General features: G+C 36.1%; 2 protein-coding genes across 3 annotated transcripts in view; one reads left to right on the top strand and one right to left on the bottom strand.

The window, feature by feature from the left end:
• Nucleotides 1-812: 812 nt before the first annotated feature.
• Nucleotides 813-8,652, bottom strand: LOC126235701 (Na(+)/H(+) exchange regulatory cofactor NHE-RF1-like). Its single transcript, XM_049944456.1, has 2 exons — nucleotides 8,332-8,652; nucleotides 813-8,117 (listed from the first exon to the last, which is right to left on the bottom strand). Exon 2 carries the CDS (start codon nucleotides 8,105-8,107, stop codon nucleotides 7,358-7,360), a length of 750 nt encoding a protein of 249 aa, XP_049800413.1. The 5' UTR covers nucleotides 8,108-8,117; nucleotides 8,332-8,652; the 3' UTR covers nucleotides 813-7,357.
• Nucleotides 8,653-8,740: 88 nt separating this feature from the next.
• LOC126235700 (glutaminyl-peptide cyclotransferase-like) overlaps nucleotides 8,741-13,464 on the top strand; it is a 93,849-nt gene continuing 89,125 nt past the window's right edge. For both annotated transcript variants that reach the window (XM_049944455.1, XM_049944454.1), the window contains exon 1: nucleotides 8,741-9,030. In XM_049944455.1, the coding sequence (XP_049800412.1) occupies nucleotides 8,950-9,030 (81 nt within the window). In that variant the 5' untranslated portion in view covers nucleotides 8,741-8,949. The remainder of the gene's footprint in view (nucleotides 9,031-13,464) is intronic.

Genomic DNA, 13,464 nt, shown 5'->3' with positions numbered 1-13,464 from the left:
TCTTGGTCGACCACGTCCGACTGCCACAAAGGAGCATCACTATATTGTGCACCTCCGATCCACATGTGCCCGCTGAGAACAAGTATGGACTACCTGCAAAGGTTTGCATCATCCAGTACCTTTGGTCGAAACTAGAGCAGCCAGACTACAGAATTACTGTCATGTGTAGGCTGCAGTTAGCACCGTAACACAAACACGTGTGTTTGGAGGGGTGCCGTGATCACCACAGCCTTCTGATGAACAGCAATGCATTGTGTTCACCGACGAATCTTGATCATGGACAACTATCGTCAACAAGTATGGTGGCGACCTGGCGAAAGGTTCTATTTTTCTTATGTTTTGGAGTGACACGGCAGAGCACAATTTCAGGTTGTGGCTGGTAGTTACTGAGGCAACTGATGGCATATCTCACACTGTGCATCGTCATGCGTTACCTCTCGCGCAGCAGTATAGGAGGACAATGCTCGTCCACACGTGGCACGTGTCTCCTTGAACTGTACGTGTGATGTTTAAGTACGCCCGTTGCCAGCAAGGATCCCGTAATTCCCCAGATAACATGTGGGACCAGTCAGTGCCTGCATCCAGGCCAGAGAGAGTGCTTCAGCATACTGATATGTGGGTTCATACTGCCATGCTCTTTGTAAATTTGCCGTAATATTGTAATCACCGAAATAAGATTACATACCGTCTCCATCCGTGAAGTTTCACTTTGTTTCCTCCTCCACTTCTGCGTGCTTCATTTTGTTAGGGAGGTCAAATTCGGTGACAGTTCTTAAACATAAATTGCACTGAAATAACAGCAACCATTCACATTCATTAAATGAATTTTATTTCTTTCAAACGTGACAGGATTTTCAGTATCTCCTCCTCGTCTTGTAACAGTTTACAATCAGAGAGTGTTATTAATGCACACTTTGGTTGCAAAACATGATCAATTAACAATTTAATAGGAATAATAATTGCGTAAGATGACAAGTGGATATTGCCGCCCCCCCCCCCCTCAAAAAAAAAGACCCACTTACTCAGTAAGTTGCTCATTTCCAGAATATGTTACAATTAAGCACAACCTGCATCATACTTGTGTTATAGTACACCCACTACATTACACTACAACGGGTGTGTCACCTGTGCAGTTCACAAGTGGAATTTTATTTAATAGTGTTCAAACTTGAGCAGACTCGTCAGCTATATGTACTTGCTGTCGATGCCCTAACACGGTGGTGTACAACAAAATGTGACTATCCAGAAACCAGTCAAAAGTGGTAATTGACACAAGTTTTCTTTACTGCAATTTAACTACAGCACTTTCACACCATTGTAGTGCAACTTCACCTTTGATGTTAGTTAATTAGTCACTTTTAATATATTTAGAGAAAAGACAACTTACTAAATATAATTAATATATCAACAAAAATAATAGATTTTTGAACATATAATGTTATCGTATTGATTTAAAATATCTACTCACCAAGTGGTGGCAGGAAAACCACATGAGGTTAGGTAAATGAGCAAGCTTTAGGAGTCAGTGGCTCCTCCTCCTGGCAGAAGGTTGAAGGGGAAGGATGGGGGATGAAGCAAAAGTAATGGCAAGATTTAGAAAATGGAGGGAGTTTGGAGAACTTGCTCAAAACCCTGGGTCATTCGAGATGTACCATCTGGTAAGTTTGCCATGACCCAGGGCATACACTAACTCCGAAAGCTTGCACTTTTACTTAACCTTTGTGTGTTTTCTCCTGCCACTGCTTGGTGAATAGATTTTTTCTATACAATTTCATTATAATATAGTTAACACTATTTACAGTCATTTTCCACAATATGAACCACTCAATTTATTTTATAATCTTTTGTTTTAGTGTGAAAATTGACATGATGAAGAGGTTGACTGCACGAAACACACACTGAACGTAAGCAATCTGAAGATGTGTGAAATGCTTGACACTGCTTATCATAGAAGGAAAGTTCCAACAAGCAGCTGGTCCAAATGCCAATAATAAACAAGCAACTGGTTGGCATCATTCAGTATATTTGGAAAGCAAACAGTTTCTCCCTGTCTACACATTACCACTCACTTCTGCCTACATTCATCAAATTGTTCATGACTAAGTTAATATTTTGGGATGATACGCACAAAAACTTTTTTTTCTTATTTCTTTGAAACAATCTTGGTTGTCATTTTCTTTGTTGCATTAGCTACCACGATCACATGGAAGCTTTTGCTCTGAAGCTTTTTACTTCCCCCTCAACTACCAATCAAACTACACAGTTCACAGAAAGAGGTATATTTAACGAACGAGGTAAATATTACACTTCTGAGAAATTTTTGTATATTGAAATTTTAGTGTTAGTAGTTAACACAAGCATTATAGCAGGAAATATAATGTCTTGTGTTTTGAAGCTGTTATCAATAGTTCTCTTTTGTAAGCTTAGTTCTCATACACTATAAATATTATAAAGCACAGTGTCTGTTCAATGAAAAAAAGGACAAAATATATTTTGTCCATAGCATTTAGAAATCACACTGGAACCTCTAACTTTACATCTATTTGCAACAAATGACAAAATTATATGTTCAGTATTACTAATAGTGTCAATTTGTTTCCACAATTATGAACAAGGTCTGCACCTATTCTACAAAAATTTGTTTTCCATTAAAAACATCCATATTTGACAAGCAAGTGTCATTTGGTCATTATTTTCCTCGTTAAATAAATCTCGGGAACTAAATACATTCAATCTGACCACAAAGTTTGTTTCTGCAGTAATTATCTAATTCCTCTTATAAAGATATTAGATCTTATTGATATACCCACAGTGAAACTGTTTTAACTGATTGGTTCTTTCATACAATTTTTTAACTCTGTAATTGTTTTTTATGGCTATATACCTTTCCTAATGTTCATGTAACTTCTTGCTTGTTGTAACTTCGCATACGTCTGGTTTAGGGTATTATGATGTGAATAGTTGGCCCATCCCAAGTACAATGAATTTTTATAACTCAAAACGAGGTGATGCAGTGATCAAATTACTGAACTCACACTGATGAATTCGGAAACAACATGACATGAATGCCGGGATAGCTCTATTTTAAGCTTGATGTCAATTCATTAATCATCGCCACCCTACCTCAACAGTTTCTCTGTAACTAATTATCTCAGTCTATTTCCAACACTAAACTGTAAACACTTCTACCTATCATCATTGCACAATGTGTACTATTATTTTCCAACAACTCCAATAGCCATCCTCATATCCATATACTGCACATGACCATGCATCATCATGACGTGGTGGTCCTGTGCATCACGTGGATCTGAGGATCGCCATTTGAGACACTCAAAAATTGCGAGAGGGGAAAAAACAGTCATCTATAGACAATAAAATTCTCACACTTTATACAATCTCTACTAATCTGCATCTTTTACATAGCTCATTACATCGAAACTGACACAAAACAAAATGAAGTTTTGAGTAATGTACTTCTAGTGGTTTACTATACAACGACTCTTAACATTCAGCACTCGAAAAACATTTTCTTCACATTAACATTGGTCTATCTAACACCTGTTGCAGACAGAAGTTTTTAAACTGAAACAGGCTGATTGCCAAAATTTTCCATCAAGGATTAATTAGGTAATTTATCATCACTTCACTTTCTGTTATTAACCTATCACAGTAGTCCACGTACATTAACACAAGCTAGGGCAGTAGGACTGAAGACTTCATTTCAAAATTCCAAAAAATGTGAAACACTTACCAAAAATATTGTAGAAAATATTACATTGTACAAGTCCAAAGAGATAAATGTTACTCATTACTTAGAATTCTGGAGCACGTGTATCCCTAACGAACTGTCTGTCAATTAGAATAAAGCTCTCATCTTTATGCCTTTTCTGAATACGCGCTCCACACTATAAAAGAATGAACTGAAAAGACAAGTTAGCACTATTACAGCTGAGGCTGTACATCATACTGACAGTTGTAAAATCTCAGATGACATTCCTTAGAAAAAGATTATTTATATACTACCCTCAACGCACGAATTTGTGTAATACTCAGTGAATAAACTAGAGATGGATTCACACAACAGGAAAGTAACCATCAAAAACAATAGTTTGATACAATCTAATTAACAACTTTGAAAATTAAATTAGACTCCTAAAATGAAATTGTCGATTTTCCATATTATGTCAATGGAAACAATTTTATTAAAGAATTCTTGGACATGTTTGTGCGTTTACAAAAAAATTGCATGCACAAGTAGTTCGACATATCTTTTATACTACCAAAATGTTTAGAATTCTTATAATGTGGGGCTACAGGATGAAATCAAAGATTTGGTGTGCAGCCAGAGTTTTAACTGGCTAAAAAAAGCCACTATAAATTTTTACAAGATGCACCATGAACTTTCGCTAAGCTAACATGAGCTGCATATTTTCACTCTTCTTAAAGTGATGTAATACATTAACAGCTTCACCAATAGTATAATTTTATTTACTGTATTTTGAACACTGCTGTTGTCTTTTATTCTGTAACTTATAGCTCCTTGTTTCATATTTGACATAAAGTTATATATAAAGCGAATGGTTGCTGTACTAGTACAACAGCATACGATTGAGTATGTGAGATTCAATTTACAAATGGAACAGAAAAGGCAGTATCCTCTGCAATATACAGTACAATAGCTGTCATGGTACACATGTTAAATTGTTAGTTTCAATACTACACAGACTATTTCAGAGACGCCTCTAACCACACTATTCCAAACATAATTAGCATATGGCAGAACAAAAATAGTTATTTGTTTAGCATATGGCAGAACAAAAATAGTTATTTGTTATGTCCAGATCCAGTATTGTAAATTCAGTTGCTTAGCAAGTAACAGCTTGGTGGACTTTGTTAAAAAAAGGGGGGGGGGCAGAGTTATGAAATAGCTGTATATGCAAACTTCAACAGGGAAAAACATACGCATTTCTTAAGATATTAAGAAAATTTATGATGACCCTTAAAAACACAAACACATCTTTCATACGCGTGCTCCCTTTCCCCGTCATACTACATTCTTCTCAAGTTTTATATGGTTAAAAAATTTAAAGGCAACAACATATTTTCACACCAGATAACAGGTCATCAGGTGAATGCAGCACTCCTATCTCTCAAAAGAATGTTCAGCTAGTAGTTTGTTGCTGTGTGGTGAATTCTGCACTGTGAGAGATGGTAAATACTTTATGAAGGCACCAGCTGTTCTCACCCCTGTAATGCTAGGCTACACTCCAAATGGGGACACATTTGTGCCTGTCATTCTCTTCTAAAAACTTTATGCACTTTTAATGTTATTGCTACCACTTCTTAACATCATACTAGTTGTGTTGCTTTATACAACTTATACTCCACTACAGGATGTCATTGCTAATGTGCAGTAATAAAGGATAGCTTGCACTCCTTGTAGTGTAAGCTATGGCAAGATGGGGCAGACTGATGCTATTAGCTGGTGAGTTGTGACAAACTACAGCTTGTACTTTACATCACACATTTTTGGTCACCCACTCTCAATGGTAGACCAAACATTAACAGAGCTACACATGCTACGTTTGGACAAGTCAGTTTTCTATGGTGTTAACATGTATATTGTGATATTGCTGTGTGCATAATGAGAATCTGAACACCCATATTAATTACTCAAATAACATATAAGCCAGTTATTCACCATTATTAACTACTTATCTCCGTGGACACCACTGCGAACTGACAATTGACAAGTAAACACACACACACACACACACACACACACACACACACACACACACACACACACACACACACACACACAGTATACAAACAAACAAACACTGAGAGTGGCTGATGCTTTAAACAGATGTATTTTAAATAATATTTATACACTTGTAAGTCACGACAAAAATATATTGATATGACTCTGATGTATGATACATTCTAATTCAAGAAACAATAAAACAGTTATCAAATACTTTGTAAAGTTTTTGGTGTTAAAGCTATGCTTCTGAAAACATATGGTCACATCTCAAAGTATAGGTTCATATTAAGTGAAGCTCTTTGTTACAGTCTTATTGTGCATCACGCTGTAAACTATATTTTTCCTGGGGGAATTTCTGCCAATCCTACAGCATAATTTTCAATGAGCTGCATTCGATATTCTACAAAAGCAGAATTAACTATATTCCATAGTTCGGCATTTTACTACAAAAATATTCACCATTTTTCATAACCTTTTAACATTTTAGTATATCATTTCCATATTATAGAGTTTAATAAAATATTTTCAATGTGCACAGAAATGTGCGCACAATATATGTAAAAACTATCAAAAATATAACAGCATTGTAGCTCAAGGTTATCATTAAACATTCATCAATTCTGCAAAAGCTGCAGAAGCGTATGATCTTTTCAAGAATGCACCTATTTATCCTTTCCAAGGAAAAGTTCGTGAAACTGGCTCTAACATGTGCACTGAGACTAGAGGATAAGGCACTGATTAATTGAAGCACTGTACATCAGCACAACACAATGTGTGACCCAGAAAATGGCCAAACTAAGTTAGGGCTAACATACGATCATTTACTGCAATTTTTTTTACTTCTAATGCACTGCCACTGGAAACATGCCCATAGGCACTACCAAGAAACATGTTATGACTCCATATTCAGATAAGGAAGCATTAATTGACAATACTGATTCTATCCATACAGCTGTTTAAGACTATTGCAGTCTTGTCAAGGTGAGTGAATTTTATCAATAGCAGTGCACAATTCAACAAGTGCTACTTGTAAGTCACCTCACCTGCATATGAGTTGGGCAAAAAACTTTTTGAGCCTTACTGAGAAAAATTATTAGGTTGAAAAGTTGGAAATCAAGAGTTGTTTTGACAGTCTGATCTCGAAGTTACACCAGACTATGCAGTTCTTCGAGCTACACACAAAAAAAATTATTTGCTTACTGCAGCTGAGTTCAGAATAACATCAGAGAGCAACAATTAAAATGCAAGCCCTCATCTTTAAAAATATATCTACAACACACAACAATGGAATGTTTACCACGACAAATATTGTCTTAAATGTTCATTAACTAATGCTTAACTGGAAACAATGTCAGAGACGATTCCAGTGCATAATGAAGATGGAACTGTAATTAGTGAAAAACCCAATTACTATTCAGTATAACTTAACTAAGCATTACATCCCAAACCAAATAAGAAATTTCCATTATTCAATGCAGCGAACTGGAATGTAGACGACCGTTAAAAATACACTAAAAATAAGTTCTTTCCTTCAGATCAGATTTTGTGCGGTTTTTGTTTCACTCTCATCAACAACTGATTGTCCATTCACAAAGTTTGCACTATTTCGAACTTCTTCTTGAAATCCATACTTTCCTTTTTCGGATCGTATTTTTTACGAGAGGCAAGTTTCTCTCGTAGTTCCTTTGCTGACATGTTCAGATTAATCCCACTGTTAGCACTACTGCGCTCTAAAGTACTATTATTACTTCCTGCCCCAGGAGATTTTGAATTTACCTCTTGCACTGTATTGGAATCATTTCCATGCTCGGAGACATGACTGCTACTACTCTTCCTGTCTGTTGACGGAGTAGTATTTGAACTTCCAGCATCACTTGATTTCTTGTCATTAGCGACTGCATCAATCTGACCATCTTCATTATTTCCAGACTTCTTCTCGTCTGTATCATCTGAATTGTCTGCGTCTGGCATTGGTGTTTTCAGGTACTTAACATCGGGTGAACCGCTCTTAATAGTGATATTGTTTGCTTTGTAATATTTATCTGCTTCAGCATCAACTACCAAAAGTTTTGTTTCGTTGGGGATTGCCTTAATCCTCTGAACTACCTGCTTATGGTTTTCATTGGCAATATTTACACCATTGACCTCTATTATTCTATCACCTTCTTTCAGACCGGCGGCTTCAGCTGGTGAACCTTCGTCGACTTTGCCGATGTACTGTCCTGGCTTCCCCTTCTCAGCATGTAAGTTGAATCCATAACCATCGAAATGCTTCCACTGTATTATATGGCAAAGCCGCGCAACAGGTGTGTCGGATGACAGTGCTCCGTTAGACATCTTCAGACACCTGAAACCGAAGACGCATATTTGTCAATAAATATATATCCTTCGCTGATAATATTGGCTTCTGTTGCTCATGAAATGCTCAACGCCGCTGAAATCACAGCTTACAATGACAACAGCAACTGAACATCAGCATTCTAAATTCCAATCATCAAGTACGTAGAACTTCGCCAGTCTGCATGTTATGTATTAAAATCAACACCCTAATTACTACTTACTTTTCTGAAATTCAGCAAACGCAGCACAGCCTAGCACCAACGCGCTTCCACGACGTGAAGCAACCACTATTTCTAGTACAACTTGTGACATAAGTCTCTCGCTGCCATCTTAAGATATAACAATGTCGCCAACAAAGCAAGTCACTTGATCAACATAATACTAATCGTCAGGAACTAAGCCACGTCATGAGTAAAGTGCACTTATTAGACATACACGCGTTTTAATGCTGTTGTGTGCACACAAGAACTAAAGCTAACAATTTTACGCTATTAACATCTTACAAAGTGATTTTGTGACGTTGGTAGATCTTAGTTACGCAACTGCTTGAGAAGCAACAGACTTCAGACATTTAACCTTCACTTCTGCGAATTTAACTACAATGATCTTTGTGTATCTAGAAGGGTATGTGTTTACCTATACCTGTTTCAATATCTTTGCCTGGATGTAAATACTTGTTGGCCTGTCACTTGACAGCCTTTGTGGTAGTTGGTAGTAACCATATGGTCATCTAATCGGTGAAAGTATAGCGGTCTTTTCGAATTTGGCAAGGTCCACCCGTAAAAGTTCTGTTCGAAAGAAGCAAGCTGACATACAGATAAGTGCAAGAGTACGAAAATATGTATTTGTGCTATGGTGTAGCTTTGATTCTATTATGCGGAAGTGTTACAACCAGCGATCCGTCGAAGAGAACTGTACGTGTAAGTATGTCACTGTATAGATCTTGGTCACCTACTTCGACTTTATGGCGTGGTGTCTAGCGTCCATATGTATTATTTACTTCTTTAGATCACTTAATAACGTCTATAAACGTATAGCGTTCGTTGCGACGTAATTCTCTCGCAACATCCATTAAACATATGCTGAATCCGTTATGTCACCAGCCACTATAGTCTAGACATTGTATTTTAAAGCGAAATTTACGCGTCGTTAACCACTATTGTTGTTCCAACCTATGCAATGGCTTTTGTTCATTTATATTTGTAAAAGCTCGCAGACAATGAATACTAGTGTTCAAGATGAGTTCACTCATCCTCCTCAACTTGTATGCAGATGGTATATGAAAAGCTATTTTGTGAAATGATTCATGGTTGCCGAAATGATTTATTATTATTATGACCAGAAGATGAAAGACATGTTTGATAGAAATGTACTTTCACTGTGTCAGTTCGTATTGACAACCGACAGTTTATGGCACTATTTTTGTGTACACTTTTATACTCATTTCTCTCATAAATCTGTTTAATGCTAGTTAGAAACCCCTTGACTCAAACGAATATCACCAATCATGAAAGACGTTCTGTATATCTTTTAAAGTATTTGAATTTCTTACAGTTTTTAAATAATGCATATAATTATTTTTTAAACCCGTCTAGCATATGACCACCCTTCTCTCTGGTTTACATTAATGTTTTGGCTTTAAATTTTAAAATAATAATCCTCTCTGCTTCGTTTTGCAGCGATTTAGTGAACACAGAATTTATTCAGATTTGTATTGCCATGTTAACTTAAGAAAGGGAAAAACTGCCTAATTTTCACATGTGACAATTTAGTTCCATATTGGAATGTGGAAAAGTTATGGATATGGCTTTAATCCATTAATATGGCTTAAATCTGCTGGAAATGGAAGTTTTTTTTCTTTCAGGTATGCCTTGAATAAATAAACAATTCTGTAATGCACTCTGTTCACTAATTGTGAAGTATGGTTTTCTAGTCTAGTATAACCTCTGTGATTACACTAACAAAAACAAGATGCAGTTATATGCTCGTCCCAAAGTACTGGATATTTTCAATGAACCTGTAGAAACTCATCTAATCCATGCAACAAGGTTTACTTTGTGGTAAAATAGTGCACAAGGTGCCTTAAGAAAAAATTTCAGATGATAAAGAGAGAATGCTTAATTCAGTTGTAGTATGATGAACTTTTTTGTGACTTCCTTCATTCAGGATAATGCCTTCAGTTATAAAAATTTATTTCCTCACTATGGTTATCATAGGGTCATTAGTTACTCTTTCCTTCTAATAAGCTAGAAGCACAGCAGGGAGATTTCTCAGCCTAACAGTGGAAATCTTTTTGTAGTTATTATAATTATTTTAATGCAATATGCAGGTGTTTTTTTTACCTAATCCCCTTGCATGTTATTACAGTTTTTCAAAAGTTTTACCAGCAAGTGTATTCCAACTCCACAGTGTGATTTAAGTTCTTAAAATGACCTTGTGTATTTACCATAACATCACCATCTAGCCATGAATTTCTTTGTGTTTAATAGTAGGTGGGTGTCATAGGTTATGTATTTTATGTTGTGGCCAGGGAACCTATCATTCAGTTCACTCTCGAAAAGGTTGACTGTTTTAAATTTCTGGGATTATAACTCGATAATAAATTCAGTTGGGAGGGGCATACCACAGAATTGCGTAAGAGCCTAAACAAGTCTCTATTTGCAGTGGGCATTATATATATATATATATATATATATATATATATATATATATATATATAAAAAAACAGAGGGAAACATTCCACGTGGAAAAAATATATCTAAAAAGAAAGATGATGAGACTTACCAAACAAAAGCGCTGGCAGGTCGATAGACACACAAACAAACACAAATATACACACAAAATTCAAGCTTTCGCAACAAACTGTTGCCTCATCAGGAAAGAGGGAAGGAGAGGGAAAGACGAAAGGATGTGGGTTTTAAGGGAGAGGGTAAGGAGTCATTCCAATCCCAGGAGCGGAAAGACTTACCTTAGGGGGAAAAAAGGACAGGTATACACTCGCACACACACATATCCATCCACACATACAGACACAAGCAGACATATTTATTAAATATGTCTGCTTGTGTCTGTATGTGTGGATGGATATGTGTGTGTGTGCGCGAGTGTATACCTGTCCTTTTTTCCCCCTAAGGTAAGTCTTTCTGCTCCTGGGATTGGAATGACTCCTTACCCTCTCCCTTAAAACCCACATCCTTTCGTCTTTCCCTCTCCTTCCCTCTTTCCTGATGAGGCAACAGTTTGTTGCGAAAGCTTGAATTTTGTGTGTATATTTGTGTTTGTTTGTGTGTCTATCGACCTGCCAGCGCTTTTGTTTGGTAAGTCTCATCATCTTTTTTTTTAGATATATTTTTTCCACGTGGAATGTTTCCCTCTGTTATATTCATATCATTAATTTGAACCCAACAATGACGTTTGTTATTGTCACTGTTACATTTCGAAGTCTTTTCTGTCGTCTTATTTCCTCCTTCTGTTTAAAGGGTCTTTAAATATGTCTGCTTGTGTCTGTATGTGTGGATGGATATGTGTGTGTGTGCGAGTGCATACCTGTCCTTTTTTCCCCCTAAGGTAAGTCTTTCCGCTCCTGGGATTGGAATGACTCCTTACCCTCTCCCTTAAAACCCACATCCTTTCGTCTTTCCCTCTCCTTCCCTCTTTCCTGATGAGGCAACAGTTTGTTGCGAAAGCTTGAATTTTGTGTGTATATTTGTGTTTGTTTGTGTGTCTATCGACCTGCCAGCGCTTTTGTTTGGTAAGTCTCATCATCTTTCTTTATATATATATATATATATATATATATATATATATATATATATATATATAAACTTGCACACTTTTGCTTACTTTCATTCTGTTATGCCATGTGGGGTTATATTCTGGAGCAACTCATCAAACCGAGCAAAAGTTTTTAGGGTGCAAAAGTGTTGATAAGAATCATTTGTGGTGCAAATTCAAGAACATCATGTAGAAACCTGTTGAAGGAACTTTGTATTCTAACCACTGCTTCTCAGTATATTTATTCCTTAGTAAAATTTGTTGCAAGTAATATATCTCTATTTCCAACCAATAGCTCAATACATAGTATCAATACTAGGAATAAGAACAATCTAGGCTACATAAAGACTTAAAATCACTTACCTTGGTCCAAAAAGGGGTCCAATATTTAGGAACACACATTTTCAATAAATTGACAGCAACCATCAAAAATTTGGTTTCTGATAAAGCACAGTTTAACCAGAGTTTGAAAGTCTCCTCCTACTCTATAGATGAATATCTTAAGAGAGACTGTTAAGCCAGTTAAGTAAAAATGTCTATTAGATTTCAGTTTTGAAAGCATTTGGTCAAAACAGTCAAGATTAGGTATTTTGTGTATGATAAATTTATTAATAGTGCATAACAATGTTTCATTCTGACAACATGTTAATTCTGTAAATATTGGCTGTCCCAGTTTACCATGATGTATTCTTCTATTTCGACACTCTCCTGAAAAAAGATCAGGGTAGTAAGTATTATATTCAAATGTTGTATGTTATACTTTCTGACACATTCCACACCCAGGAAAATCATCTCATTTTTTGGGTCTACGGATCGAAAACTGAATCTAATCTAATCTGTTATGGAAAAATGTTTGGCAGATGCATTATCCTGAGGAAAGTTTTCTTTTTTTTTTTTTTCCCAGATACAGTCTTCAATTTAGAAATGTTTTATCCAGATGATTTAAAAGTGTTTTGCGTGATTAGATAGTTATGATTTATTCTTTTAAAGGTAATCAAAATGAAGAATCTCTTTTTCCCATTCCAGAAAACAGTACCATACATGAAATAACTTCCTTGTCTCGTTGCAGGGACAGTGATTTCTGCCAACTGTGTGGACAGTCATTTGTGTGACTGGCTTGAAGTAAAATACCCAAATTTCATTCCCTGTAACATATTGGCATGTAGGAGTTGAACTTTCTTCAACAAGGTTCAAACTTAAGTAAGAATTTAATTTTCTCATTTATTTTTGGTTGGTATGGTTAACCAAACGTTCATATAACAACTCAAAAACAGTTATATAGAAGACCAAAACACTACACGTATTAATGTATTGAATGTATGATAAGGATTGTTGTTTAATTTGCAACTGTCATTTTTGTTCACACTCTCTGTTGTTTGGAAGTTTTAATTATTGTTGGGGTATACATTTTGATGTCTTCATCTGTTATGGAGGAAGTTTGAAAAAATTTTACCATAAGGGCTAAGGTTATTTTTCAGGGGAATTTTAAAACTTCTGCTATTGGGGAGTGTCTGTTACAGAAGTCCTGTTCTTCCTGTCACTGCACTCCACTAGTTCCCACTATATCTAACTTCAGACTA

Source organism: Schistocerca nitens, chromosome 2 (genome assembly GCF_023898315.1).
Source record: "Schistocerca nitens isolate TAMUIC-IGC-003100 chromosome 2, iqSchNite1.1, whole genome shotgun sequence".
NCBI classification, from domain to species: domain Eukaryota; kingdom Metazoa; phylum Arthropoda; class Insecta; order Orthoptera; family Acrididae; genus Schistocerca; species Schistocerca nitens.
The sequence above is the reverse complement of the archived record's forward strand: the minus strand, read 5'-3'. Positions and strand labels throughout refer to the sequence as shown.

Excerpts from the sequence above, each read along its gene's own strand:
- LOC126235701 (XM_049944456.1), bottom strand. The coding sequence starts at position 8,107 with ATGTCTAACGGAGCACTGTCATCCGACACACCTGTTGCGCGGCTTTGC.